We start from the raw sequence: 27,822 nt of genomic DNA, 5'->3' as shown, positions 1-27,822 counted from the left end.
ACATTTCAACGCATCCTACGTGGAATGGATTAAAAAGTCAAAAGTATTTGTCGAACCAAATTATAACATCAACAAGTTGACAGCGCACAGTGAGGTTGCAGAGAGAGACATTTTCAGAATGACCATTTGGGAATGCCGAATTTTCTTTTTCGTTAGTTGTTTTTTTCTATAGCTTATTCCTGTTTTGTATGGGAGGTTTTGGTTTTGTGGTCCCCCGATCCTCTTGTATTTTCCCTTCTTCTTCAATATAACCTCAAAGGTTAAGGTGGCTCTTTGCCTCTCTTAACCTTAATTTGACTTCAGCAAAAAAAAAAAAAAAAACACCAAAGAAAATAAAAAAACAAAAATGCGCGCGAGGCTATGCTCAACATGGATTCTAGAACTTGGAATGCTGGCATTCCCGTGGCAGACCACCGGGAAACTTATTACGGTCAGTGCAGTAGTTGTAGATCATGAACTTCGTTTGAACCCATCGAAGCCTGTTTCGACCTGCAGCATTAAGCCCTAGATTCCTCCATGAGTTGTCGACATTTGACGAATTGGTAGATGTGGAAACACAGTCTGTGTATGAGTATGGATATGATGATGATGATGAACCTTGCTGCTGTGATCCTAGACAAGCATTGATGTTGTATCTTCCATAAGAGGCGGTGAAAGGAGCTTGAGACCAGTCAGTCTTCACACGGCCACCTTGTGTAGCCCAGCTATCACCATCCCAGAAACTGGCGTAAATCGCCATGGGTTGGCTTTTAGGAAACGGAACATGAAGTAGTTCCAAGTTGTTGAAAACCCTAATGGGACTGTTATCCACAAAGATTCTGCAGAACAAATGAGAACCTACGTCAAACCGAATACTTAAAATGACTTCTGCTCTTATGTGTATATCTGATATTTCTGTACTAGTAGTGGCTTTGCCGTCTGTCAACAGCCTGTTTTTCCTTAGTGTTAAGCTTTAATAAAATTGAATGATAGATACACTACGTGGTTTAGTGGAGTATATCTGTAAAGAACAATTGTCTATTTATTTTTTTATATTTTTTTTGTTACAAGGAATCCTAAAAAGACCCAGCAAAAGCACAAAGCAAAACAAACTAAACTAATCTATTGGTGTAGCGAACAATTGTTTGCATTGGAGTATAGGAATTTCTTTCCCATTCCTCACCCAGGGTTTACGGTCCCAAGTTTTGATCTCCGCCTTAAACTAAATAGCAAGTAGTTAAACTCGAAACCCATTCTCTAGCAACTCTATATACCATAATATCCAATATCAATTTCAGACACCAAGCACATGTCAAGCAATAATCCGTGTGATATGCAATTCAACAATCACTCTTGGACTCCTCATATAGACGACTAACGACTTGGCCTAGCTACGTACTAACTCATAAATGATTGCCTGGACAACAATAAGAGGATTAAAGTTCCTCTAATATATCGTAATGGATCACATAGGATGCATGCAATCATGCACATCCCTATACAAAATTTGATCTGAAACTTTGGTCCTGACGGCTCACCTCCAAGTAATTAAGTATTACTTACATAATGCGATGAACATTCCAAACAACGGAGTAAGTGTGGAAGTCTTTGGAGGGATCAAACCAAAGATGGAATTGTTGTTCTCTACCCCCTATTCCCTGCGTGTAGATATTAGTACTGAGAGTGTAGGGATTCCCGGATGTGTTTCCAAGAAACTCCAAGTCAATTTCATCATGATGGTACCCTGAAGATGATAACTGCATATATGCATGTTAAAAATTAGCAATAAATGTTAAGGGAAAAGAAAATAGTACTAGGAATCGAGTCACTGTTGTAAATAATGAGAAGAGTTATTGGGATTGAGAGTTACATAAAATGTGGTGACGGTACCAGCAGTGTTCCCGGGCGCCAGCTTCATTTGCATGTCGAACCGTCCAAATAGGTATTGGTTCTGAGAAATGAAGCCGGACCCGGAAGTCTGGTCCTGGGAGAGGGTGAGAAGTTGTCCTCCGTCAAGTATTTGAGCACGTTGGTCACCGAATAAAATGTGAAAGTCCTGATAGAAATTACTAGCAGAGGCCATAATGACCATGACACAAGTTATGAACAAGGAGAGAGAAAGGATGATATTACAAGAAGACATTTGATCTGAAAATTGAGGGATATGGTTTGCAAAATTAAATTGGTCTTTTCTTTTGAAGTAAGTGATATGTGTTGCAAAAAGTATAGAAATGGCATTTGATATTGAGGATTATATAGCTTTCTAAAAACGCAAATCTGAGATTTCAGAGTTGGAGAAGAAAAAGTATCTGCTATCCAAATTGGGAAAGTATTGTGCAAGTGAAAGTTGAAATTCCAACTTCCAAGTTGGAGTAGTGGCAAAGCGACAAACTAGTTACATTTTTAAGGATTTGACCAGCAAAAATAAGAGCTAGCTGGTTACATATATCATTACAAAAGCAAAATTCATATCTAAATAACTAATGATAAATATAGTAGTATATAAATATAAATATAAGCACACGTGCATGGAATTACAAAAATTAAAAAAAAAATTATATTATGTATGCACGGGATTATGGCTTCATAAAAAAAAAAAAAAATGCATGGAATTATGGTTGCTTCTTTCAAACTTGCACTGGCCAAGTTTCTCTTCTTTATAAATAATTGAGGATCTTATTTATCTTATTAAACGATAATTTTTTTGTTAGCTATTGTTTTGAGAACATATATATATGAAGAATCTCTTGGACATAGGCTCTATGCTCAATTTGAAATCAGTTTTGAATCTTGGTTTGATGAAGGTGAACCAATTTTCGATGATAATCTTGTTGCACTCTCCCAAAGCCTCAACACAAAAATTTGAAATCTAAACAATGCCAAACAAGTTCGCAGTACCCTGCAAGCAATTGGACGCTTACAGTGCTTACCTTAAATTGTTTTGACATTGGTTAATCTTGTAACATATTCATGGTTTATTTTTGTATATCATAAGGGGTTTGGTCTCATATTCCCCTTTATATGTTCACTTTTCCCTTTAATAAATTTTTCTCCCTTGCTCCCCTATCTACTGTTAGATGGCTTTGTTTTGTTTGAGACCTTTGCTCTGTTTATTGAAGTATTTTCCAGACAAAAAAAAAGTTTCTTTATTTCCAAAAAAGAAAAATAAAAACATATAATAACAATTTCATTCCAACTCGAGTTGGGATGAAATTGGGTTTGGTTCCTGAATTCACAATAAATGTATAGAAATCTCATGATCATCATTACATATCTAGAACCTTGACCGCTTGCATTCCAGTGGAAAACCTTGCGGGAATCGTTTACGATCAGAACAGTAGTTGTAAACCATGAACTTCTTTTGCACCCATCGAAGCCTCTTTCTACCTGCAGCATCAAGCGCTTGGTTCTGCCATGATTTGTCCTCTGCCGTAGTGGAGACACAACTAGATGACGATGATGAGCCAGCAAGACAAGCATTGGCCTTTAAGTTCCTGTAAGAGGCAGTGAAAGGAGCTTGTGCCCAGTCTGTCTTCACAAGACCACCTTGTGTTGCCCAGTCGTCAGCATTCCACAAACTTGAGTAAATCCTCATTGGTTGCTTTTTGGGGAATGGAACCCCAATTGATTCCAAATTGTCGAACACCCTAATTGGAATGTTGTCCACGAAAAATCTGTACAATTGCGAGTGTTAATAATGATAAAAAATAATCTTTAGACAATCAATATTGGAAAATAAGTATCTAACAATCACAAATCTTCCCTCATGTTGAGGGGTGCGTGGTTCAAAGTATTAGGCTAGTAGTTCAAATTTCTAAGAACACTCGAGCTATAGGGTGAGATTCACTTCCATGCATCATGCATGCAAAGGGAAACAAATGCGATTCAAATAGTCGATTAAGATAGAGGAAAAAGATGTGATTAAAAGCTTGGATTGATGTCGGATCGGAATAGCCAAAGTATTGGCCAGAACATGGGCTCGTTTTTTCTTTTTGAAAAATTGAACGAATTAAGGATTTGGACAAAGACTTGTAATGATGCTGATAACAAGGGTGTTGTTTAGTATTTCATATATATATGGCCACTGTGAATGGCAAATATTCTTCACCACAAGGATGATCATTTCAAGGTTGATCGATGACTAATGCATATGAGTGTTGATAACTTACATAATGCGGTGGGTGTTCCAAAGAATGGAGTAAGTGTGGAAGGCTTTTGTGGGATCAAACCAAAGATGGAATTGTTGCTCTCTTCCCCCTTTGCCCTGACTGAACACATTGGTGTGGACAGTGTAAGGATTTCCAGTTGAGTTGCCCAGAAACTCAAAATCAATCTCATCGTGAGTTAGACCTTCAGAAGATAACTGCATGTATATATGTGTTAGCTAGTTTCTTACTTTAGCAAAGAAATTAAGTGGCACAATCAAAACTAGCTAACGCAAGAGAGCTAGAGATTGAGAGTAGTTACATAGTATGTGGTGACAGTGCCAGCTGCGTTACCAGGCACGAGCTTTATTTGCATGTCGATCCTACCAAACAAGTACTCATTCTTAGACTTGAAGCCAGACCCAGAAATCTTGTCAAGGCTGAGCGTGAGTAGTTGTCCTCCATCGATTATCTTAGCACGTTGATCGCCAAAAGTAACATCAATGTCTCGGAAGAAATCACCAGCTGATGAGGTAGCCATTAACAGATAACTACTTGAGGCCAGAGAAAGCATTAGAAGCATCATGGAGACCTTAGAAGAAGACATTTTACTGTACGTGAAATTAAGTTGACCATCATTTAGTCGGGAGACCCTTTATATATGCGTGTATTAGCTTGAGTAGCTGGAGACAGGTTTGCAAAACTAGATAAGGCTATCCTGGCTATGCAAGCTAATTAGCTTAGCTTTCCAGATCAAGAAACTAGCTTAGCTTTATTTGGGTGAGGTACTGGGGCATTGCGCCCCAAGGATCAGACCCGCTTAATTGCAATGCACAACTTGTGTTTAAAGCTGGAGACAGGTTTGCAATTCAGATTATATATGGTGGATAAAAATAGAATATTCAGGGAACAGCATTGGAAACCCAAGAGTTTTAGCTTAGCTTATTGTGAAGCATTCAAGTTGATTGGTGATAAATTAATCATGTGTGCCAGAAAGGCAGAAACCAATAGAAGTATATGCATGCGCTGATGCGCATTGGGTGGTAAGGTGTGTACTGGTACTGTGGTTTTTTGATCTACCTAAATTAGTTTGCACAAGCCCAGGTTGCACCTAGCTAACGCCTAGCTAGTTTATTATATTTATTTAAATCGTAATCAAATCATTCTGTGCATCCATTGTGTTGGGTTAACCCAATGGAAGAAACCCAAAGGGAGGCTACGGCCCAATAAACAGATATCAAATATGGAAAGGCATCACCAACAGAGAGTTACCCACAGTGTTAGCCTGATGGGCCTAACATCGCTAGCGTTTCACCAGGTCCAACTAGCGACAAGAGTACGATTATCGATAATTTTCACCGTACTCGATCGGATTTACTTCTTCTTGCCGGGACTACTATAAAGCACAAAGTGAAGCAATATGATCGAGTCGGAATCGGAGAAAGTTATCATAAAGGGTGTGACAGGAGTAGTTGTGCATCTGGTCAAACACCAACAATGTTAAGGCACGTCAGGTACTGGCATATAACAGTGCTCAACTTGGTGGAAGACATAGTTCAATAACAACTTAACAAGAGACACTGCATGGATTTGTAACTCAAGACGTACGATCTTCTTTATCCTCATTTAACTGTGACGGGAACCCTAGTTTTCAGCTCTGCTTGCCAAATACTCTCACCAAAGCAGAGAAAGCTTCATGAGCTAAAGCAGTACGTGGTAACTCGACTCGAATGGAACCTATGAATCTACCAGATCCATAATTCCTTTCAACCCTCGATCACAGACCCGACACTACTACAGAAATTGAATCAGACGACAGCTAAAAACTGTCGTCTGATAAGGAGGCTGACTGAAAACTGTCGTATGATAAGGAGGCTGACTGTCGTCTATCTCGGTGACGTCTGATGAAGACACATTTAGAGAACTTTCGTGTGAAGAACTCGGCATCCATGTCGACAAACTCTCGACAGCATTAACTGCTGTGTGAAGTTTACTCATACAACGGGTAACTTGAGCATCCGTTGTATGATTGTGATTAAGAAGTTGTTTTTTCCTTATAACTGTTGTGTGACTTTTATTCACACAACTTTTTTTTTTTTTAAACATCCATGATCTATTTTGAATTCGGACGACAGTTTTTATTTGGCGGTCGTTATGAATATTGTTTTATGCTTTGATTGAGACGACACATTGAGATTTTATCGTTGTGCCATAACATGCTGCACAATGCTTTTCACTTATTCTTGTTGTCTTCGTTACAAAATATATACTAATCAAATTAATTCAAATCCCATCATATATAAAATGAATCCAATAAATTGATATCAAACATGGAGTATCTCCCAAAATATTCATAAATTTGTACATTTGTCTTCTTCCGATGCTATGTAAGCTCATGTAAATGGTGTTCTTCCTACCAATACTTCTTCAGCACCTAGGAAGAGTTCTTCAAAACCCACTTCACCAGGAATAGCAAACCCTGTAGCAGCACGTTCTTATCACTCCAAACAGGCCTAGCCATGTCAAATATGTATCCACTGAACCTTTTCATCAACAAACTGCAAAACCATAGTTTAAGTTAAATTCTATTGAAGATTTCTATTATATGCAAGACTTTTTCATTCGGAAGCCAGAAACCATAACACAAGCATGATGAATTATGCAACTTTGTTGGTAATACACCCCATGTATATGTCAATGCCATAGTCCAGATGTAGACATAATTATATAAGAGTAGAAACAAACAGAGAAGCAGAAATACTTCTTGCTGTTTAAGTCGATAAAGCAATAAGCACAAAAGAAACCAAGAGAATAGAACAATAAGATCATATACATGTTTCAAGAAGAGAGTTGCACTAATAGCACCACCTTGACGACCACCAGTTTTGACCATATCAGCTACTCCTGATTTCACTGATTCCCAATAACTCCTCCATTGGCAGTCTCCAAATTTTCTCCCCACTTATCTTCGAAGCTGCAAATACGAGCTTATTGTATACTGAACATAGTATCAATGAAAAAAGGGCAAGCCAGCTATTTCTACGTTGAACTGAAGTTTGACTACTATTTTATTTTAGCAACAAAAGTTAGCAACAAGAAAAACCATTCATATATATGATCAAAAATGCCTATTTGTAACAAGACTTGGAAGAAGAATCTTGCTTTTTAAGCGAGAGAATCACTCATGATTTCTAATACCGTATCAAGATCTAGTGAATTCAAGTTAGCAATAAGGAGAATTCTACAAACAGCTATACCCAAAAAATCCACACCGTTTCCCTCGAGGTCAAAACTACAACCTAGAAACTAATATACACACCAATCCAATTAAAAAAGTATCATAAGCAGTAGTATTTATGATGGCCTTTGTCTCTCAGCATAGTGTAAAAACTTACGATTTGCTCTACATAACAAACAGTATAGCAGCTAATTACCGTGGAAAAATTTAAGACTTACAAACATAAAATATCAGCTTAAAGAACGAAACACAAAGTAAGGTCTAGATTTGGCCACTGAACTGTACATACATTGTCCTCTTCTTAGTGTGGAAGACAATGTGGAACAGGGGTTTCACACTACTCGCTCTTTCTTAATAAATCATAATTCTAGTTTGACTTTCTCAACCGTAAGTCGCAATTATTTGAAGAATTACATTATCTAGTCAAATATGATAAAGAAATGAAGACCAGATTCTTGTCGACCTCACCTTGAATTTGTCATCTCATAAAGCTTACTCTTAAAAGTCTTGAGAAATTCCTCCACTCTCAAATCAATATGTCCTGGACCCTGTTAAGATCAATATGACATACTTGGTATAAATAATCAATTAAGGAAATAATGAATTCATAATGTAAAAGCATGCCATATACCTTCACTGCAGATTGTATAATAAACTGCAGTCCTCAGATACCACAATCATTCCAACATTAAGAGAAAACAAAAAGCTAAATAAAAGAAGAAGAAAAAAAGAAAGAAAAAAAAGCAGATGGCATGAACTTGGATTAGTAATTTGAATGTGTCAAACCTCTGTAAAAGAGCAGTTATGTAACCAAGTTGCTCAACTGATCTAAGCTGGTGGAAGGCTGGTTGCTTTGCAATAAGAACAAATAGCCGAAGTTTCACATTCAGCATTAAATCATCTCGATGAACCTACACATGTAAAACACATATATCATAACCTATCAAAATAATTGAGTGGTAGATTTGTGTTTTATCTATTTTAATAGGAACAATGAGTAATCCATAATGGCAAGACAGGTTACGGAACTGCTATGTTTTGTAAAGAAGACTGGTTACCCCTTCAAGAACCACCATAGTTTTACTCAATAAAGAAGATTCATGCAGTAAACAATGAAGTGAGGATAACCTTTGTTGTCAGAATAAAAGCCTGAAAGTCCAATTGCTGTAACCTTCACACATACTACTCGAAGAAACATACCTTATTTTAATCAAATCAACATCCCACTAATGAGTTATCATTCACCAAGAGAAGAAAATAAAACACCATAATCAATTGTAGAAGAGAAATCCCACCACAATTGCAGAAGAAATCCCACCACTAATGATTTACAAGCAACCAGTGCACTACTCAATGGAAACAATTAAATCGGTATAGAATAGAACAATACCACTATTTCTGGAATTAGGAAGAGACAAAGGTTGAAATCGTGAGCAGGCATTGCCATCAGTGCCTACACATTAACATATAGAAAACTTCAAACACATTTCTTATTCCACCACTTAATTAATAACAATCTATATCAAAAGTTGAAAGCTTTTCAAGATTGAAATGCAAACCTTGACCAAAATACAAGCAACATGCAATTTGAGTGCCAATATGCTCTGGCTCAAATGACACCCAAAAATTACAAGAACAAACCATCACAACAAAGCACAAAATCCAAACATAAACTAGTCAAAACCAGAAACTCTATTCCTAAACCCTAAATCACCTGATAGAGATGAAGATGGCAGAGATTCGCATTGAGACTGTAAGTTTGTGACGAAACCTAAACATCGAAAATAGAATTCACTTAATTAAATCAATTAAAACCGATTAACCAATGAATCTAATCAAATAGAAACAAAACCTACTCGATGATGTAGCCTCAAATGGATCACTACTGTGGTCTCCTCCGCCTGTTTTAAAATTTGGGTCAACCTAAAACAAACAGAGTGAATATCAATTGAAGGACCCAGACCGAATCGACGGAGAGGATATGCAGTATATATAAATTATAACCTTGGACTAGAGATTGGGCTCCCAGACCTGATGACAACCGCTTGGATTATGGTCGGTGATGGCCTTGAAGGGCTCGTACCAGAGATGATGGGGGGGAACATCTTCTTCTGTGACGCCTTCCGCTTCAACATTTCGTGAGATTGAAAATTGAAACCCTAGAAAACTGGGGATTTCGAATTCAGCAGAGTGTGATGGGGATCTGGAAGGGACATCGGAGGACAACTCGTTTTGGATTTAGGGCATCAAGCCGTTAAGCTGTCAAACTCCGGGGATATTGCTGCAATCCACATAGACCAAGTAGAGATGAAGGTCTTTTTCTTTCTTGACCCGCGAGCGGGTAGAAGTGAACAAGTGTGAGGGAAAGAGAGTGCTTCAGTTTCGCCAAAAGAGTATTGAGAAAATTGGGGTTGTGGGCTTCTGGAGGTTTGAGGAAGAGAGACTGATTTTGGTTTTAAGGTGAGGCGCGAGAGAAGATTGATTTTGGCTGTAAGTTTTTGGTCGAGAGAGTAAGGAGCTATCAAGAGTGAGGAGTGAGGATTTTGGTTTTGGGTCGATCTGTTTTGTTTTGTTTTTTTGCTTTAAGTGTAGGTTTTCAAGTCCGGCCATATCAATTTGGACAAGCCCTACAAGGACTCACACAATAGAAATTAAAAACAATGTGGTCTCAATGCATGAGTTTTAAATTTTGGATTTGTCTCGTATTAACTTGACTTCCCCATTTGGGGAGTTGGAGAAAAATGGTGGTGGGAAATCTCCCTCCTTTTTGTCAAACTATTTGATCAGATCACAGTTATATTATTTCTCATCGTCTGATCAATACATGTTGGAGAAAATTTTGAGTTTCATATGGGGTATGGCACGACTAACAAAATGGGAAACTTGCCGCTCAATTTTTTTGAGCGTCACACAGCAGTTTTTATCTTAAATTTCTTCTGAACTAATTTCTAAGTCCTTATCACGCAACAACTCTTATAAAAACGACGTCTAAAAAAAATTTCAATCACACGACAGAAAATTGCATACTGTCGTCTCTAAGGTGTCGTCTGATTCAATTTCTGTAGTAGTGCGAAGTAGCTATTTCCCATTGTCTATCGTCAGTCATGTTGGACCAACTTAGCTATTGAGAAAAACAAAAAGCGTACGCGCTACGTACTTTTGAAGAAATTAACAGAAGAAAAGGAGTGTTTGGCGTTTGGTGAATGGTGAACGGTGGGAAATTTATGTTGGAGCTATATCTACGTACCTTGGCTGGTAATCTTGAGGACCACCTAATGTAAAGTTCAAAAGAACCCAACACTTACATGAAGGTGTCTTAAAATCTTAAATAGAACAAGATCATTTATTAAGCAATGAGGGTTGTTTTTGGTAAAAAGAAACTGTTTTACAAGAAATATAAAGGGTATTTTTAGATTATTGTTGAAAAAAAAATGAGGGTAGTTTTGTTCTAAAAAGTCGATTCCTTCAGGAAATCAGGAGTGAGAGTCACTACCTAGTACCTACTCCTCAACTGGAATGAAAATGAAGGTTCATGCATGTCTCTCCAAATTTTCTTGTGAGCCCCAACATAAATTCATTCTCCTTGGTTTTAATAATACAGAGTTAAAGAGTTATGGAAATGAAATTCTCTACTTTCGTTCTCATGACTGTTTAATTAGTAAAGGATCTCGGAAATCACTGTATGTTCTTGGAGTTTGATGAATGAGAATGAGTGAATGACTGATATTAGTGTTATTCCTTGTATCATAAACCTTTGTTAGTACTGGATGAGTCGGGTTTAGTTTTTTGTTTTGATGGATTATTCATTTTCTCTTACTAATATATAAACGAATTAGGGAATCGTGACTGGTATAAAATGTGGTGATTGAGATTTCAGCTCAACTTTACTTGATTATGAAATCTGAATTGAATTCAGTATACAAAAAATGAATAGGAAATCATAGGAGATTATTGTGATGTACGTTACAAACTGTATATTTGAAACAAAATGAAAGAGTATTTATGAAAGATGAAGTAACAGTAAAACGAAGGGTAGCGAGCTGCACATGAGAACAAGGGAATATGTCATCTGATCATATCTTGCATCTGGTATGTCATCTAGAAGACTAGAACCTTGATCGTGTACATTCTACCGGAAGACCTTGGGGAAATCGTTTTAGGTCAGAACAGTAGTTGTAGACCATGAACTTCTGCTGCACCCATCGAATCCTGTTTCGGCCTGCGGCATCTAGACCTTGATTCTGCCATGCACTCTGTTCATCAGTTAAGGAATTAGTTGAAGCAGTAGTGGAGACACCGCATGATGATGACGATGAGCCAGCGACGCAAGCATTGGCCTTGAAGTTTCTGTAAGAGGCAGTGAAAGGAGCATGAGTCCAATCAGTCTTCACACGCCCACCTTGTGTAGCCCAGTCATCAGCATTCCATAGACTCGAGTAAATCCTCATCGGTTGGTTTTTGGGGAATGGAACACCAACTGACTCCAAGTTGTTGAACACTCTAATTGGAATATTATCCACCAAGAATCTGCAGAAATGAACGAAGTATTAGGAAGTTTTCGAAAGGAGCATGCGATATATAAAGAAATTGGTTAAAAATGAGTAGTACTGTTGATGACTAGCTACTTACATAATGCGTTGGCTGTTCCAGACAAGCGAGTAGGTGTGGAAGGCGTTTGTAGGATCAAACCAAAGATGGAATTGTTGTTCTCTGCTCCCTTTCCCCTGGCTGAACACATTGGTGTGGAGAGTGTAGGGTTCACCAGAAGAGTTCCCCAAAAACTCGAAGTCGATTTCATCATGAGTTGGACCTTGAGAAGACAACTGCACATATATGTATGTCTCCAAAATTATTATTGATGCAAATATATGTATGTATGTATATGTGTGTGTGTGTGTGTGTGTGTTTAAAGTGGAAATATTAGTAGCACAATGTGCTAGCTGACTTACATAATATGCAGTGACAGTGCCAGCCGAGTTGCCAGCAACAAGTTTGATTTGCATGTCGATCCTTCCAAACAAGTACTCATTCTTGGACTTGAAACCAGATCCGGAATACTGGTCGAGGTCGAGTGTGAGAAGTTGTCCTCCGTTGAGAATCTTAGCACGTTGTTCGCCGAATGTGATGTCAAAGTCTTCATAGAAATTACCGGCTGCAGCCATGACCATGAAAGAATTTAACAACACTGCAGAAAGGCAAAGCATCACTGAGACCTTAGAGGAAGACATAATGTTGAGAGAAGTTGTAGGTTTAGAGAAAGAAAGATGAAGCTGTTGTTGTGTTTGATGCTAATTTGGGAATTGAGGCCCTTTATATACATGTTTCCGTGCTCAAGCTTAAATATTAAGAGCAGTATCAAGTATGCCGCGTTAATTAGAATAGAGCTGTCACTGTTTGATATTGAAAACTGGTGACAGGTTTGCCAAGTTAGACAAGACTAGCTATGATGAAAGGTAACAAGCTTTGTTTTTGAGTGCGGCGGTGCCAATTCAATCAAATGAATGGACTCTTGCTCAGGTTCTTACATTATTTATTCAAGTTGGTGATGTTGGAAGTTTGGACTTTGGAGCCATGCATGTATATGATATGGACAAAATCAAAGAACTGGTGTATGCGCGTTTTGGTGGCCAAGTATATATGTGACGTTTTCATACATATAATTGGATCTACCTACCTAGCTAAGGTGAACCGGGCAGCAAGTTCACATTTATAATAGTTAACAACTCTAATACTGTATATATATTTATATACGTGTATGCATGCAGAAGTCTGAAAATATAATTGAGATTAGTTTAAGAACGTAATTAAGGTTGATATTAAGGTTGGCATGTTTTAGTGAGGTTAACGGTGTTCGTGTCCATGACTATGCAAGTGAGACTAATGGTGCCTCCTCGAGTGAGGCTAAGAACACCAAAAGATGTGGTATGCTCTTCTAAATCCGTGAGAACCAACTATGAAATTTTATCCCAAAAAAAAAAAAAAAATTGTCCTAGAGCCTGATTTCTCACCAAAAATTGTGGGGATTAAGACACACGATTTTTTGGCCAAAATCGCATGTTTTAGTTTTTTACCAAAATCTTCTCACCTAAACCCTAAAAAAAATCACATTTTAAAGCAATTTTAAAACTGATAAAACTCAAATCTTGACCCAAATTTTTTTAAAGTTGGAATATTGAGAAATTCATAAAAAATAAAAAAAAATCAATAATTGTTAGTGCTGTCACTTGGAATAGATCGTTTTTTTTTTTTTTACTGATGGTGAAATTATGGCACAGGAAAATTTAAATAAAAAGTGGTTTTAACATGATCCACTACTCAAGACATACCATAGTAGGTCAAAACATTCCAAACCTTGTCAACATCTTTTTTATTGAAATTCTTTTTTATTCCAAACATTCCATAGCAGGTTCGATCAACCGTTTGTGAAAAACACCTCTTTGTTCATGCATGATTATTTGTTCTCGATCGTGACTATTTATTGTGATACCAGACACAGATACACAAGCACATTTATTATTCATCTTGCAATTTATTTTGTTCTCTTCAATAAATTTCCTCATATTGTTAAAATTCTCTAAGAAAAGAAATAAAGTTGATGAATGGGTTATTATCACAAATGGTACTTGAACTTATCCTCTATTTTATCGATGGTACCTGAACTTCAATTTTGATCACAACCAGTACCTGAACTTTTTGATTTCATTTTAAATGGTACCTAAGGCCACCTTCGGTCACTATTCCGGCCAAATCTAAGAAAACAAAAAATAAAAAAAACAAGTTCAAGGCAAGTCTATTACCAAAAAATCATCACAATATATGACTGCAACCCTCGAAATCATCAAAAATCATCACTATGATGGCCTCCCATGCCGTTTTTAGTCAGAATAGTGACCGGAGGTGGCTCTAGGTACCATTTAAAATGAAATCGAAAAGTTCGGGTACTGGTTGTGATCAAAATTAAAGTTTAGGTACCATCGATAAGATTGATGTATAGTTCAGGTACCATTTGTGATAATAACCCTTGATGAATATAACCGCAATCTATAACTCTATATGATCACTCATTTGTGATGCAAAACAAGGACATACGAATGAATTGGAAATTTATCCATGTCATAGTGATCATCATGTGCAGAGCTTAGCTTACGAAATGGTTAGTTTGAATAACATGACCTAGCCATGTCCTTAAGGTACCAAGGCGCGCATTCCACTACAACGAATTTCATACCACGTTAACAGGTTAGGGAAAGAGTCTACATAGATAGCCAGCTGGTTCGTATATATCTTCCATACGCGTGCACGTTTTCCTTTTGGTCCAGATCATATCCATGTTGTGCTTCAAACACCTACTTGAATGCTTCACAAGCCAAAACGGTTTGCCTTCACACCTATATTTTCCATTTTCCTAAGCAGCTTCCTCACCACCTCATTCAAATACACTACTAGAAAAACAAGTACTTTCACACGGATGGATTCTGTGTGAATACATTGAAATACACACGGAAATCTGTGTGTATGGGCAGTTTCACACAGTACAGTCACGGATTCACAATTTGTATGTGTTGCGAGCGTTGCTAAATCATTTTCACACGGAAAGCTTGTCCGTGTGAGCTATATTAGGTGGGTCCCGTATGCATCCCAATTATATTAACTTCCAAATTTACAAACATTTAATTACACTGTAGCATCAATGTTTCACACAGACATCATCCTACACACAGATGATATAACTGTGGGTTTCTTTCCAAAAAAATTAAAAAAAAAAAATTCTATTAAATAAAATTATACAACCGAAAGTTTAAACAAAAGCTTCATTATATTCTTCAATATATACAATGGCAACTATCGCACTAGATTAATAACTCCTAGAAATTTTTAGACAAAAACATACAAAATCTAGAAGTCATTAAACTAGGATCAAAACAACAAAAACATGATCAAGTTAAGATCGAGCAACAAACATCATGATGAAGTTAAAGAGCAGCAAACATGGCTGAGCAAATCATGTCCTTGGCATTTCCATCAAGTCTTGCATTTTTTTCATGTTCTCCATCATCTGTAGTTGATCAGCTCTTATCTTATCCAACTCTGCCTGACGTTGTTTTTCTCTCTCAGCAACTTCATTCCTTTCCCTTGCAGATTCAATTCTCAATCTTTCAACCTCCATCAATGCTCTTGCAGACACACATTTTTGTTCCTCCACAGCAGCCCTTAGTTCCTCCACCTCTTTTGAAATCCCTTTGTTTTCTGTATGGATAAAAGGAACATCAGCCCATTTATATCCCGTTCCCATTCCTCTAACTCGATTCCTCCTCTCAACACCAAACACGTCAGCATATATATCTTCTACAACCATAGGGGTTATTTCTATGTTTTGGTTAGCTTTCTCTGCTTCTTTTTGTTCAAAGATAAGCTACAACCATTGAATACAAACAATCATATTAAGCTGCAGCAATTTCAATTATAATGCAAATAATTGTATCAAATTTATAGTACTAACCACAGCTTGTGTTGATGCTTCATCAATGTACTCTGTTTTAGATCCCTTCTTTAGGTGGGTTATCTTGAATCTCTCTTTACGGTTAGGCGGTGCATCCTTTTTGTTTTCTAGTTGCTGCCAAAATCAGTACTAGTTAAAAATAGGGTGTTGGTGCAATTAATGCAGATAGTCTATTATATAATTAACCACACATATACATATAGAAATATATAATAAACTGGTTTTTGAACTGAAAAATTTAGAAGTATGAAATCAATTAGATATACCCTACATATGAACCAACCAAATATGATAAGAAACATCAGCCCAACCATATTAATCCTCTATAGAGGGCTGCAATTCCCATATGCAGTTGAAGTAACACTGATCAATCTAACCTCCTAACAAATAATACCATACTTGAAGCAAGTCTTCACCCGCAATACACATTATATACTAATGGATTAAAAGTGAAATAAAAAAGGAAACTCACCCATTTATAAATTTTTGCTGCATAAGTCATTGTTCCAGTAGTATGGCTCATCTTCTTTTGTTTCCTATTTCTGACATTAATTGCAGCTTTTTCCTATATGCAAGCACAAGTGTGAATAAATCAATGACATCAATTGTTGTTGAACAAATTACATTAATAATTAATTCATTATCACAGATATAAGTTTTTATGAGTTTCCCAAACCTTTGTCTCTGCCTTTTCCAACCTGGTCACAAACCTTTCCCATTGACCGCTGTCAACAGTATTGTCGCTGCACACGAACCTTGAAGGAGAATTCTGATAAGGTTCCCAAAATTTCTTCTTCAGTATATGCTTATGATGTCTCCAACGGTCATTGATAATGTCTATTACATACTTCCTAATTGTGAATTTTCTTTTTTCTGTCTCTGGATTGGACCAATCAATAGTTCCCTGCAAGTCATAATTATTCAATATAATATTAAATCAATGCATAATTTAAACCTTTCATATATAAGGTAACCTTCATACCTGAACCTTTTCCCACATCCTATCATGGTTATCTCCCTTTTTAAATTCAGTGAAGGATGGCACATCGATAGGATACAGTCCACCATCACTTGCCAAATATCCAAGGTAGCGAGAAAACTCCCCACACTTCTGTGTTGGCCATATTGGAGCACCCCCATCATCCCACAAAACATTTTCCCTCACTCCGTTCCTACCCCATTTGATTATGTTCTTTCCTCTTCCATTATCATCCCCATTGACTCCGTTTAACTCATCATCTTCATTATCATTACGCTGTCGTTTTCGGTTCTCAACAATATTCCCAAGATCTTCTGTCAAATTGTCCAAGCCTAATTGCTCAAGGATATTATCTTCATCACCATTAAATCCCTCCATATCTAAAACAATATATGTTACGGTCTATAAATGGAATCCTATTTGTAACACTAATCCAATTACTTTATTGTAGCACTTTTCCTAACTATACTCATAATCGAAACAAAATCAACTGAAGATGGCTATTACTGAAGCCAATTAACATTCAGGCAAATACGATCAGGGCACTTGTTTATATAAACAAAATTATAAAGATTAGATCTATCTTCAATAAAATAATTAGTAAGCAATCTCATATAATAGAATAACAAAACGCTTATCCACTCTGTGTGTGTGTGTGTATGAAACAAATCAAAACTCCTTCAATCCTTTTTATCTCAATATAATAATCAACAATCCATAACAAATACAAATGAAATAGACCTAAAATTGATCGTAGATCCTTTCAAGTAGAGAGTACCTAGAATTGAAAGCTTCAATTCTGGACTTCATCAGCTGCCTCAGCATTTGGACACAAGATCGAGTGCTTTCGAACGGTAATAAGACTAGTGCACATATTCACTATAGCCTAGACCATCACAGACTTGAGCTATAGATCAGATGTGGTTTGGTAAAAGCTATAGACTTAGGGTTTGGGGAGAAAGAGTCGAGGTTTGGGGAGAAAGAACGAGATTTATCAGGTGAGTCTTCGTGTTTTGAGAGTACTAACCAAAAGTTTTCCACCTAATTTCCATTTAACTAGGTATTTAGACGGGTTTCTGTGTATATCTTAAAAAATATTTAAATGGACTAGGCCCATTCTATGGACAGAAGGCCGTGTGAGCACTATAAAGAGCGGGATATACATTTGCTTTCCCGCTGTTGACAATTTTTGGTTTCATATTCATTTGTCTTCTACATAGGTTTGTGTCATTTTAATGTCAAACTCTTATAATTGACAAAACAAACCAAACCACATAATTGTAAATAATTACGTGGTTCATGCCTTGTTTTGTATTGTCACCCAACATTCTGATGAAATATATTTTTACTGCCAACCCATTATTATTTTTTCCAAGTATTTAAAATAACCAAGTAATTAATAAGTTGAATGTAAAAAAAACATGCCTACAACAATACACCATGAAGAATAAATCTCACTTACATTGCATTATTTAAGGACTGCTATGTACGTACTTGTTGTAATTACAAGTACACCCAAAACATCATATCTCCATATTGCAATGGTTAATTTTAAGAACTTTCTCAGTTTTATTTCTATCCAACTTGGACCACTGGTTAGGTCCCTTTTATCTCATTTATAGTAGCAACATAATTCTAAATTAATCCCTCAGACAAACTAAAGATGCTTCTCACTAATTGTTCTGGAATACTAGACAGTGGAGGATATAAATCACATATTATGCAATATGGTTCAGTCAAATGGACAAGAAAGCTGCAAGAAGCCAACAGGCTATACATTCATCATCAGCAAAATGTTCCACAACCCAAATTGTATAATAATCCATCAAAATCAGTAATGCAAAGTGATCCATACCATTCATGACCAAAATTTGACATTGGTCAGATCAAAGACAACATTGTCTTCATTCTTTCCTAATCTAACACAATATCTGGCATATCTGATCTTGCAACAGTCACATCCTCGACATCACCGTGGTCATTGTGTAGTTCCTGATGTGCATATGGTTCAGGCACTGAGTCTGCACCCATGTCAAAGTAATCTCTTGGACTCGTCCTCACAATTACATCCCAATCCAATTCAACTGGACACTTAACATAAAAGACCTGTAAAGTTTGTGAGGCAAATACTAAAGTGTCAGGCTTAGGAAGCAAGTGATTAAAGTTAGCTAATAAGAATCCATACTCGTCCTTCTTAATCCCGCGATTAACTGACCGGTTATCAATCCAATCACCATCAAATAATAAAACTTTCCGACCACCATGGTAGTTTAGCTCTATGATATCTGTTAATACACCGTAATAATCCTGCATTCCATTTCTTGGTTGGAGGTCATGAGCAGTAGAATAACAATTTCTTCCAGCACTAACAAAAATTCCACTATTTTGAGCATTGGATCCGGTGTCCAGGGACTTCACATGAAAGCGGAAACCATTTATAACATATCTCTTGTATCTTCCAGCATTTTTAACAGGGCCAGCAGCTAATGCTGTGATATCAGGATTGATAGTACTATCACCGTTCCAGGCCTTTTCTTCAATCTACATAAAAATAGCCAAAAAAATAGTTATAGTGATTTGAGTATGCAGTGTGATGATGTATTATGGTCATATGGTTTGAAACTAAAATGAAAATCCATAACAATTTACAAGTTTCTTGAAGTATGCAGCAAAAGATAAATTTGCCAATCTCTCTGAGTCTTGTAGTGAGCGTCGACCTCTCTTCTTTTTAGCAGCATCCACATGTTCACTATGAGTACCAAAACCAGAAATATAAATTAATTATACTAGCACGTCCATATCATATATCCATCTGTTATTAACAACTTTGATTAGTAAACTCACAGTAGGCAAGGCTTGATATCAGCACAATTGATAAGAACATGTGTATGAGCTCTTAACCATTCCTCATCACTTAGCTTGAACTCATGTGGTTTCTCTAGAGCACGCCCTTTTTGAGCAAAGATCTGCAATCCCAACCTCTGAACATTATTCGGGTCATCCGCGTTTCGACCTATTCTTGTTCTTTTGGAATCCACTCCATCTGCTAGATACATAACACAAAATGAAAGTGTCTCTTCTATTATGTACCCCTCTGCAATACAACCTTCAGGAAGATTTTTGTTTCTCACATACTTCTTTAATGTGAACAAATACCTACTAACAACAAACACAATATTATAAAAAAACTTCCAATTCACCATTATCATCTTTGCATTTGACCAAAGTTAATAAATGATATTTAGTGAAACCTGGGAGTATATATTCAACATTAATAAAACACATTGAAGCATAGACATAAGGTTTCTGATACATATATACATATATATGGTAAAAGTAAATGCTAATAAATATAAATGATATTCAATGAAGCCTGGGAATATATATTCAAACATTAATAAACACACTGAAGCATAGACACAAGGTTTGTTATATACATATATATGGGTAAAACTGAAAGCTAAATAGTAGAATGGTTGTACCTTTCAATGGGATACATCCAACGATAATGAACCGGTCCAGCTATAGCAGCCTCGTCAGCCAAATGAATCGGAAGATGTTCCATGATGTCAAAAAATGCAGGTGGCATGATAGACTCCAGGGTGCAAAGTGTTATAGCAATTTCAGAAGACAAATTGGTAAAATATTCAACTGATCCCACCTTGCTGCATAAGTGTTTGAAAAATGAACTTAGTTTAAGTAGCACCGTGACTAAGACCTTATGACTAATGGCTCGACGAATGGCAATAGGAAAAAGATATTGCATTAGAATGTGACTGTCATGACTTTTAAGTCCCACCAAAGTCCTTTCTTCAATGCGCACACAATTACTAACATTTGAGCTAAACCCATCTGGTGGATGTATTGAAGCTAGCACCTTGCATATTGTGGACTTCTCAACATTTTTTAAGTTGAAAATTGCAGGAGGATATCCTCCTGGTGTTATTGGGTGAAGACCGTGCTTAACATTCAGAAGTACCATGTCCTCACGAGCTTTTGCACTATCCTTATTCTTCCATTTCATCCCAAGCAATGTCCCAACCACACTATCTGTTACATTTTTTTCGATATGCATAACATCGAGGTTGTGACGTAGCAACAAATGCTCCCAATATGGCAGATCAAAAAATATACTAATCTTCCTCCAATTCCCTTTGTACGGCTCAGGCACACCTTTCGAACGTGATCGCTTTCGAGTCAGAGGAGATTTTGTTCCCTTCCCATATTGAAACTTCAAACCGCTTATATCTCTAAGGCAATCAGACCCTGTCATTAGCTTTGGTCGGTCGCGATGCTCAGGGAAACCATTAAAGTTGTTTCGCCAACCACGATATTGATGGTCTTCATCTAACCATCGTCGATGACCCATAAAACATTCCTTCTTCCCATTATGCAATCTGGTGGAATCAGTTTCTTCCATACAAATAGGACAAGCCTTATAACCCTTCGTACTATAACCAGACAACATGGCATACGCCGGAAAATCACTTATAGTCCATAATACAGCTGCACGCATTGTAAATGTACTATTTGTGAAAGCATCATATGTTTTAATACCTTCATGCCACAAATTCTTCAGCTCTTCCACTAGAGGTTGCAAATAAATATCGATATCATTACCAGGCCCTTTAGGTCCAGGAATAAGCAAAGATAGCATGATGTAAGGTTGCTTCATGCACAACCAAGGAGGAAGATTATAAACTGTCATGACAACCGGCCAAGTGCTATGTGAAGTACTCATATTTCCAAATGGATTGAACCCATCACTTGCCAACCCCAAACGTACATTACGACTCTCATTTCCAAAGTTTGGATACATCTCATCTAACTTGGACCAAGCAGGAGAATCTGCTGGATGACGGAGTTTCCCATCTTTAGTACGTTTAGTAGAATGCCATGTCATTGACTCTGATGTGTGCCGAGACATATACAACCGCTGCAATCTAGGTCCCAACGGAAAATAAGGAAGTACCTTTGCTGATCTTAGTTTACCAGTTGCTCCATCTTCAGTAGGCCTCGGGTTGTACCGACTTGCCCCACAAATACTACAAATTGTCTCAGCAAAATGTTCTTTCCAAAACAACATGCAGTCATTTGGACATGCATCTATCTTTTCATACAACAACCCAAGGTCTTTCACCAACTTCTTAGTTTTATAAAAACTAGCAGGGAGGTTCTCACTTTCAGGGAAAGAAGCCTTCAACAACTTCAATGCCTCTGTGAATGAAACATCACTCCATCCATGCAAAGACTTAAGTTGATAGTACCTGACCAAGAAGTCAATCATTTTTTTACGAGCACCAGGGAACAAATCCATATCAGCTTCACTCATTAGCTTGTAAAATTTGGCTGCATCAGGTGTTAGACAAGGATCTTCATTGGAAAAATCATCAACTTCTATATCTGGGACATAGTCATTATCATGAATGCCAAAAGCATCGTGTAACATGTCTGGTATATCACCAACTATGGTGGGATGTTGTGGCTCAAATGGTGCGGCAATATTGATTGCTTCTAATTGCGGTAACTGCTCACCATGCTCTACCCATGGCAAATTAACATAGACCGGATCAAAGCCGTCAACATAAATATGGTCTTTAACAATTTCCACGGCCATTGCCCATCTGTTGCGGCACTTTCGACAAGGGCATTTGATTTTGTCTGGGAATGAAGAATACTGTAATGAATAATTGATGAATGCGTCTCGTCCTTGTTCATATTCATCACAATCACGATCAAGAAAAACCCATTCTCTGTCCATGTTATTTACAACTTGAGCTACAGATTGGTGCCTGAAAATAGAAACTAGAAGGAAAACACAAGAAAACAAGGTTATGATATCTCAATTGTCTATCTAGATCATATGGCTGACGAAACAATGTTCTTGATTGAATAATTTCATCTCAGCTACAGAGTTAGACAAACAACTTCCTTTAACTCAGATCTGTACTAAAATAACGAAATCCATCCAAAACCCAAGCATATATAGTTATACACGTACTATATAATAGTGATGATCAGATTAGAGAGATGAAGAGTCCAATTACCTCCATGAAAAATTGGTGGATGAAGAAAGGGAATCTGTTGATTCCTAACTTACAGTTAATTAGATCTTTGAGACATGTAGAACTCCTATAACCGGAAAAATAAGATGAATGGATCAAATCTCTTGGAAGGGAAACAAACACTATTTTGAAGTTGAATCCATGAAGAAAAGCAAGTCTGTTTGAAGTGCAGAGTTCTCTTAAGAGATTTTTTTTTTGGAAAACATGAAAAAAACAGTAATTATGGCTTTGTTGCGTTTGCGGACGATTAAAGAGATATAAACCAATATTCACACGGAAATCCGTGGGAATATACATCATTTAATAAAAAGAAACGTGTTAGTTGGGGATTGTTAAACAAAAGTTAGACAGAAGGTTATACTTATAACAAAACTAAAATAAAAATGAAAAATATAAAATTTCAAACATTCCCAACAAAAATATATTATTAGATGAATATGAATACATAACACTTAAAAACTTATAACATTCACATAACATAGATAAAGAAATAAAACATTTGTGCATCACTAGCATGCAAGCAAATGTAGTACAAATACTACATAATTTTACAAACAATTACTAAAAGGCAGCAAATAAAAATCGAATGTGCTCTTATTATAAGATGCGTACAACTTATACATTCTCAATTTTCATCAGATGAGACATCAATCACAATGGTAGAGATTGGACGAGATGGGCCGGCTTCTGGTTTTTCAATCTTTACCCGATTATAGGAAACACGAGGCTTTACTTCAAGATCGTCATTACTGAGATTAATAGGGTAACGAGGGTCTGTCCCGGGATAACACCAAGCTGGTAAAACTCGGCCTCCCGGACAATTAACAACGCTTGAATGTAAAGGGTTCACCTGTAGAGCAGGCAATGGAGGTGTAGCAAGTTGAACACCACAACTCAAACCAAGTGATGAGTTAACTGGAGGCATTTGTGCACCAACATCTTTACTGGAGTTACAAACATAATTATCATTTGGAGGAGATGTAGAGCGAATACGACTTCGTCCATGATTACGACTCCTATTTGGACGCTTAGAAGACATTGACAAAATTAACTGAAATGCTAAAAATGCAAAGATTGAACTTCAGAAGTCAGTTCGAAGGAAAAGTTAACAAAAGATGTTGATCTTTTTGGGAGAAGAAGGAAAGGTGATGCTGAATTTATAGAGGATAATTGTTGTAACCTATACACGGTTCTCTGTGTATAAACTGAAAAGAAAAATTTGATAAGACTAAACACTGATATTAGAATAGTATGCTTTTACATTTTCACACGGAATACAGTGGGTAACTTAAAACTACACTTATTTGACATGACTAAAAGCTGGTGTCGGAATCTTATTATTCATATTTTTACACAGATATCCGTGTGAAGCGATATTTCACACGGAAAACAGTGTGAATTTTTAATTTACCTTCTGACAAATTTACAGGATTCTCTGAATTGTAATTTATTTCACACGGACTCCGTGTGTAAATAAGATTGAAAATTATTGGGTCCTAGTTTGAACCTTACGTAGCCACAATAGTCTGTGTGGAAAATATTTACACACGGATTTCAGTGTGTATTATAACACTTTATACACGGATAATTGTCCGTGTGAACTTCTGTGACAACACATTCCGTGTGAAAGGACCTGTTTTTCTAGTAGTGATAAAAGCTACCTCAACTAATCATTTTTTTTTCTAGCTAGTATGCAAACCTGTCGCGAGTTTTCAACTTTAATTATTAGATCAAATAGTATACTACCAGCTCTATTTTGTACATTCAACGCGCTTCACTACTAATATACTTTATATAAAGGCCTTCAGAACTCAACCTATAGCATCAAACATAATAGCCTCATCTCATCACCACTCATCTGATCTCTCTCTTCTAGTACTATCACCATGTCTTCTTCTAAGGTTTCCATGGTGCTTCTTCTTTCTTTGTTCATAGCTTCTATTCTAGCCATGACTGCCTTAGCTGGCAATTTCTTTCAAGATTTTGACATCACTTTTGGAGATCAACGCGTTAAAATACTCGAAGGAGGAAAGTTTCTCACGCTCAACCTCGACCAGTATTCTGGCTCTGGTTTCAAATCCAAGAACGAGTACTTATTCGGAAGGATCGACATGCAAATCAAACTTGTGCCTGGAAACTCAGCTGGCACTGTCACTACATACTATGTAAGTTGTACTCTAGCTTCCATTTGTGATACTTGTGTGCTTCCATTAACTTTATAGATACATGCAGCTGCATAAATGCATTGGTTATTAACTTAGTAAACGTACATGTATATGTGCAGTTATCTTCTGAAGGTCCAACTCATGATGAAATCGACTTCGAGTTTTTGGGCAACTCATCTGGAGATCCCTACACTCTCCACACCAATGTATTCAGTCAGGGAAAAGGGGACAGAGAACAACAATTCCATCTTTGGTTTGATCCCACAAAGGCCTTCCACACCTATTCATTTGTCTGGAACTCCAAACGCATTATGTAAGTGACCATTAAAACTAGCTCATCTTCAATTACCAATTTTCTTGCACCATATATTAGCCTATTCATTTGTCGAAAACTTATTCTGATGCAAATTCATTTCCAATTGATCTGCAGATTCTTTGTCGACAACATTCCAATCCGAGTGTTCAACAACTTGGAATCATTTGGTGTTCCATTCCCCAAAAACCAACCAATGAGGATTTACTCGAGTCTATGGAATGCCGATGACTGGGCTACGCAAGGCGGGCGTGTGAAGACTGACTGGACTCAGGCACCTTTCACTGCTTCTTACAGAAATTTCAAGGCCAATGCTTGTGCTGCTGGCTCATCATCCTCTTGCATTGTCTCCACCACTGCATCAACTAATTCCCTAACAGATCAACAGAGTGCATGGCAGACTCAAACGCTTGATGCTGCAGGCCGAAACAGGCTTCGATGGGTGCAACACAAGTTCATGGTGTACAACTACTGCTCTGACCTCAAACGATTCCCTCAAGGCGTACCAGCCGAGTGCAAGCAATCAAGGTTCTAGAAATACCAGCAGAGACCAATTGATCACATGTATATTCCTTGTTCTTTTGCATTTATAATTCATATTCTTTCATTCTTTGTGCAGATATAATGTATGTAAGTTGTAACATCTGTTAATTAACCCTCTTCATTATTTTTCTATTCTTTCATTGTAAACTGATTCAAAATTCAGAATCAAACACGTGATTAATATATGAATAATAGTTTCTTCAACATTATGCTTAATGTTCTCTTGCTTAATAATTAGCAGGCATGATTAGCATTTTGTGAGTGCAACTTTGTTCATCGTCATAATGGCATACAGTTATAACACCACTCACTCAGTATTCTTGAATCTTGACAAGCACTATGTTTCTGCAATTAAGCTTCTCCGCTGCAACTAGCAATAACAATACTAGGGGAAATTCTAGTGTAGTGGTGGGTATCTCATACCCACATTTACAAAAGTGAACAAATTTTGTTGTCAAAGTTGTAATTTGAGTCATACTTTGTGTAATCTTAGTTCTAATAATAGTAATTACACCTCTTACAACGTTTTACAAGTTTTTAAACAAATTCGTTGTCAATGTTGTAATTTTTGTTTAACTATATGTAAATAGTGTAAATGAATATGGTAACTTTTGTTCTCAATGTTGTAATTTTGGTTCAAATACTTGTAAATTTTTGTTCAAATAGTTGTAAATGAGGGTATCTCATACCCACCAGTACACTAGCTTATCTCACAATACTAGATATTTTACATTCCTAGAGTGTTGTTCCTATCAGATATTGATGACATGAAAGACAGTGATAGGAACAGCACTCGACGAATGTAAAATATAAATAAACTTCAAATTCACATAAACAGAAGTGTAACTTAAAAATAACAGAGTTTTGGAAATTAGAAGGAAGAAAAAGAACGAAAAGTGTTTTACGAAAGTTTAAAAAAAGTTTGAGAAAAAATATATTTTTGGGTAATACTTGCCAAAATTTACAAAGAGAAATATGTTGTTGCCAACTCAATACCACATGTCGAAGAAGATTGTGCGTCAAAATGACAAGAAACTTATGACTAGTGACGTTGTTAGCCCGTCTTGGGGAAAAACTTGTATACTGAGAGTTTCAAATTTATCGGGTTTGTACGAATAAGAAAGAACTTGTGAACCGAGCTAACTAATTATGTCAGATTAACAGGAAAGAAAGACTAAAAGAGCATATATATATATATGGGTTTTTTACTTCAATAGTGTCTGAACTCTTCGAAGACTTTTGAAATGATACCTGAACTTTCAAAGTTATCAATGTGATACCTAAACTCATTTTTTCGTATCAACGTCGTACCTGCGGTCGATTTCCGTCACAAAACTGTTAATTATGGCCACGTGCCCAGCACGTGAGGCACTTAATGAGGTTAAAAGACTAATTTACCCTCAAAAGTATATACTTCAACAGTATCTGAACTCTTCGAGGACTTTTGAAATGATACCTGAACTTTCAAAGTTATCAATATGATACCTGGACTCATTTTTTCGTATCAACGTCGTACCTGCAGTCGATTTCTGTCACAGAACCGTTAACTATAACCACGTGTCCAGCACGTGAGCCACAAAATAAGGGTAAAAATGGCCTGTCTAGCACGTGAGCCACGTGTTCTTCACGTGTCCCGTCGTACCTTCAGTTATTCTTCTCTATTTCTATTTTCTTTTTCATCTGCAAAATGCAATCAGATGGGATGGTGACATTTCCTAGCAAAATGCAAAACCCAAAGCAAAACTTGAATCCAATTCTCTGATGGACGGACACCGCCGGGGACTCCATCTCGTCGGAGTTCTCCAAGCACAACTTGCTCGACGGCTTTGCTTCTCTGAATTTATTACAGGCCGGAGTGGTGTAGAAGGTTTCACGACTCTTGGCCTCCAGATCTG

At 36.9% G+C, this 27,822-nt stretch overlaps 6 protein-coding genes across 6 annotated transcripts; 1 reads left to right on the top strand and 5 right to left on the bottom strand.

The window, feature by feature from the left end:
• Nucleotides 1-143: 143 nt before the first annotated feature.
• LOC112190281 (xyloglucan endotransglucosylase/hydrolase protein 15) lies at nt 144-2,180 on the bottom strand. The gene is made up of 3 exons (XM_040513986.1): nt 1,850-2,180; nt 1,543-1,736; nt 144-818 (listed from the first exon to the last, which is right to left on the bottom strand). Exons 1-3 carry the CDS (start codon nt 2,120-2,122, stop codon nt 377-379), a joined length of 909 nt encoding a protein of 302 aa, XP_040369920.1. The 5' UTR covers nt 2,123-2,180; the 3' UTR covers nt 144-376.
• Nucleotides 2,181-3,206: 1,026 nt separating this feature from the next.
• On the bottom strand, nt 3,207-4,732 carry LOC112189543 (xyloglucan endotransglucosylase/hydrolase protein 15). Its single transcript, XM_024328888.2, has 3 exons — nt 4,447-4,732; nt 4,149-4,342; nt 3,207-3,653 (listed from the first exon to the last, which is right to left on the bottom strand). Exons 1-3 carry the CDS (start codon nt 4,729-4,731, stop codon nt 3,254-3,256), a joined length of 879 nt encoding a protein of 292 aa, XP_024184656.1. The 5' UTR covers nt 4,732; the 3' UTR covers nt 3,207-3,253.
• Nucleotides 4,733-11,223: 6,491 nt separating this feature from the next.
• LOC112184458 (xyloglucan endotransglucosylase/hydrolase 2) lies at nt 11,224-12,654 on the bottom strand. Its single transcript, XM_024322721.2, has 3 exons — nt 12,312-12,654; nt 11,992-12,185; nt 11,224-11,889 (listed from the first exon to the last, which is right to left on the bottom strand). Exons 1-3 carry the CDS (start codon nt 12,588-12,590, stop codon nt 11,469-11,471), a joined length of 894 nt encoding a protein of 297 aa, XP_024178489.1. The 5' UTR covers nt 12,591-12,654; the 3' UTR covers nt 11,224-11,468.
• A 3,208-nt stretch (nt 12,655-15,862) lies between these two features.
• LOC112184459 lies at nt 15,863-17,219 on the bottom strand. Its single transcript, XM_024322723.2, has 3 exons — nt 16,845-17,219; nt 16,335-16,766; nt 15,863-15,976 (listed from the first exon to the last, which is right to left on the bottom strand). Exons 1-2 carry the CDS (start codon nt 17,217-17,219, stop codon nt 16,506-16,508), a joined length of 636 nt encoding a protein of 211 aa, XP_024178491.2. The 3' UTR covers nt 15,863-15,976; nt 16,335-16,505.
• Nucleotides 17,220-20,301: 3,082 nt separating this feature from the next.
• LOC112184856 lies at nt 20,302-22,602 on the bottom strand. Its single transcript, XM_024323084.2, has one exon. It carries the CDS (start codon nt 22,600-22,602, stop codon nt 20,302-20,304), a length of 2,301 nt encoding a protein of 766 aa, XP_024178852.2.
• Nucleotides 22,603-24,717: 2,115 nt separating this feature from the next.
• Nucleotides 24,718-26,129, top strand: LOC112188563 (xyloglucan endotransglucosylase/hydrolase 2). The gene is made up of 3 exons (XM_024327704.2): nt 24,718-25,071; nt 25,191-25,384; nt 25,502-26,129. Exons 1-3 carry the CDS (start codon nt 24,793-24,795, stop codon nt 25,917-25,919), a joined length of 891 nt encoding a protein of 296 aa, XP_024183472.1. The 5' UTR covers nt 24,718-24,792; the 3' UTR covers nt 25,920-26,129.
• Nucleotides 26,130-27,822: the final 1,693 nt, after the last annotated feature.

This window comes from Rosa chinensis, chromosome 2 (assembly GCF_002994745.2).
Source record: "Rosa chinensis cultivar Old Blush chromosome 2, RchiOBHm-V2, whole genome shotgun sequence".
Classification (NCBI taxonomy): domain Eukaryota; kingdom Viridiplantae; phylum Streptophyta; class Magnoliopsida; order Rosales; family Rosaceae; genus Rosa; species Rosa chinensis.
Note: the sequence above shows the minus strand (reverse complement) of the source record. Positions and strands in the feature narration are given on the sequence as shown.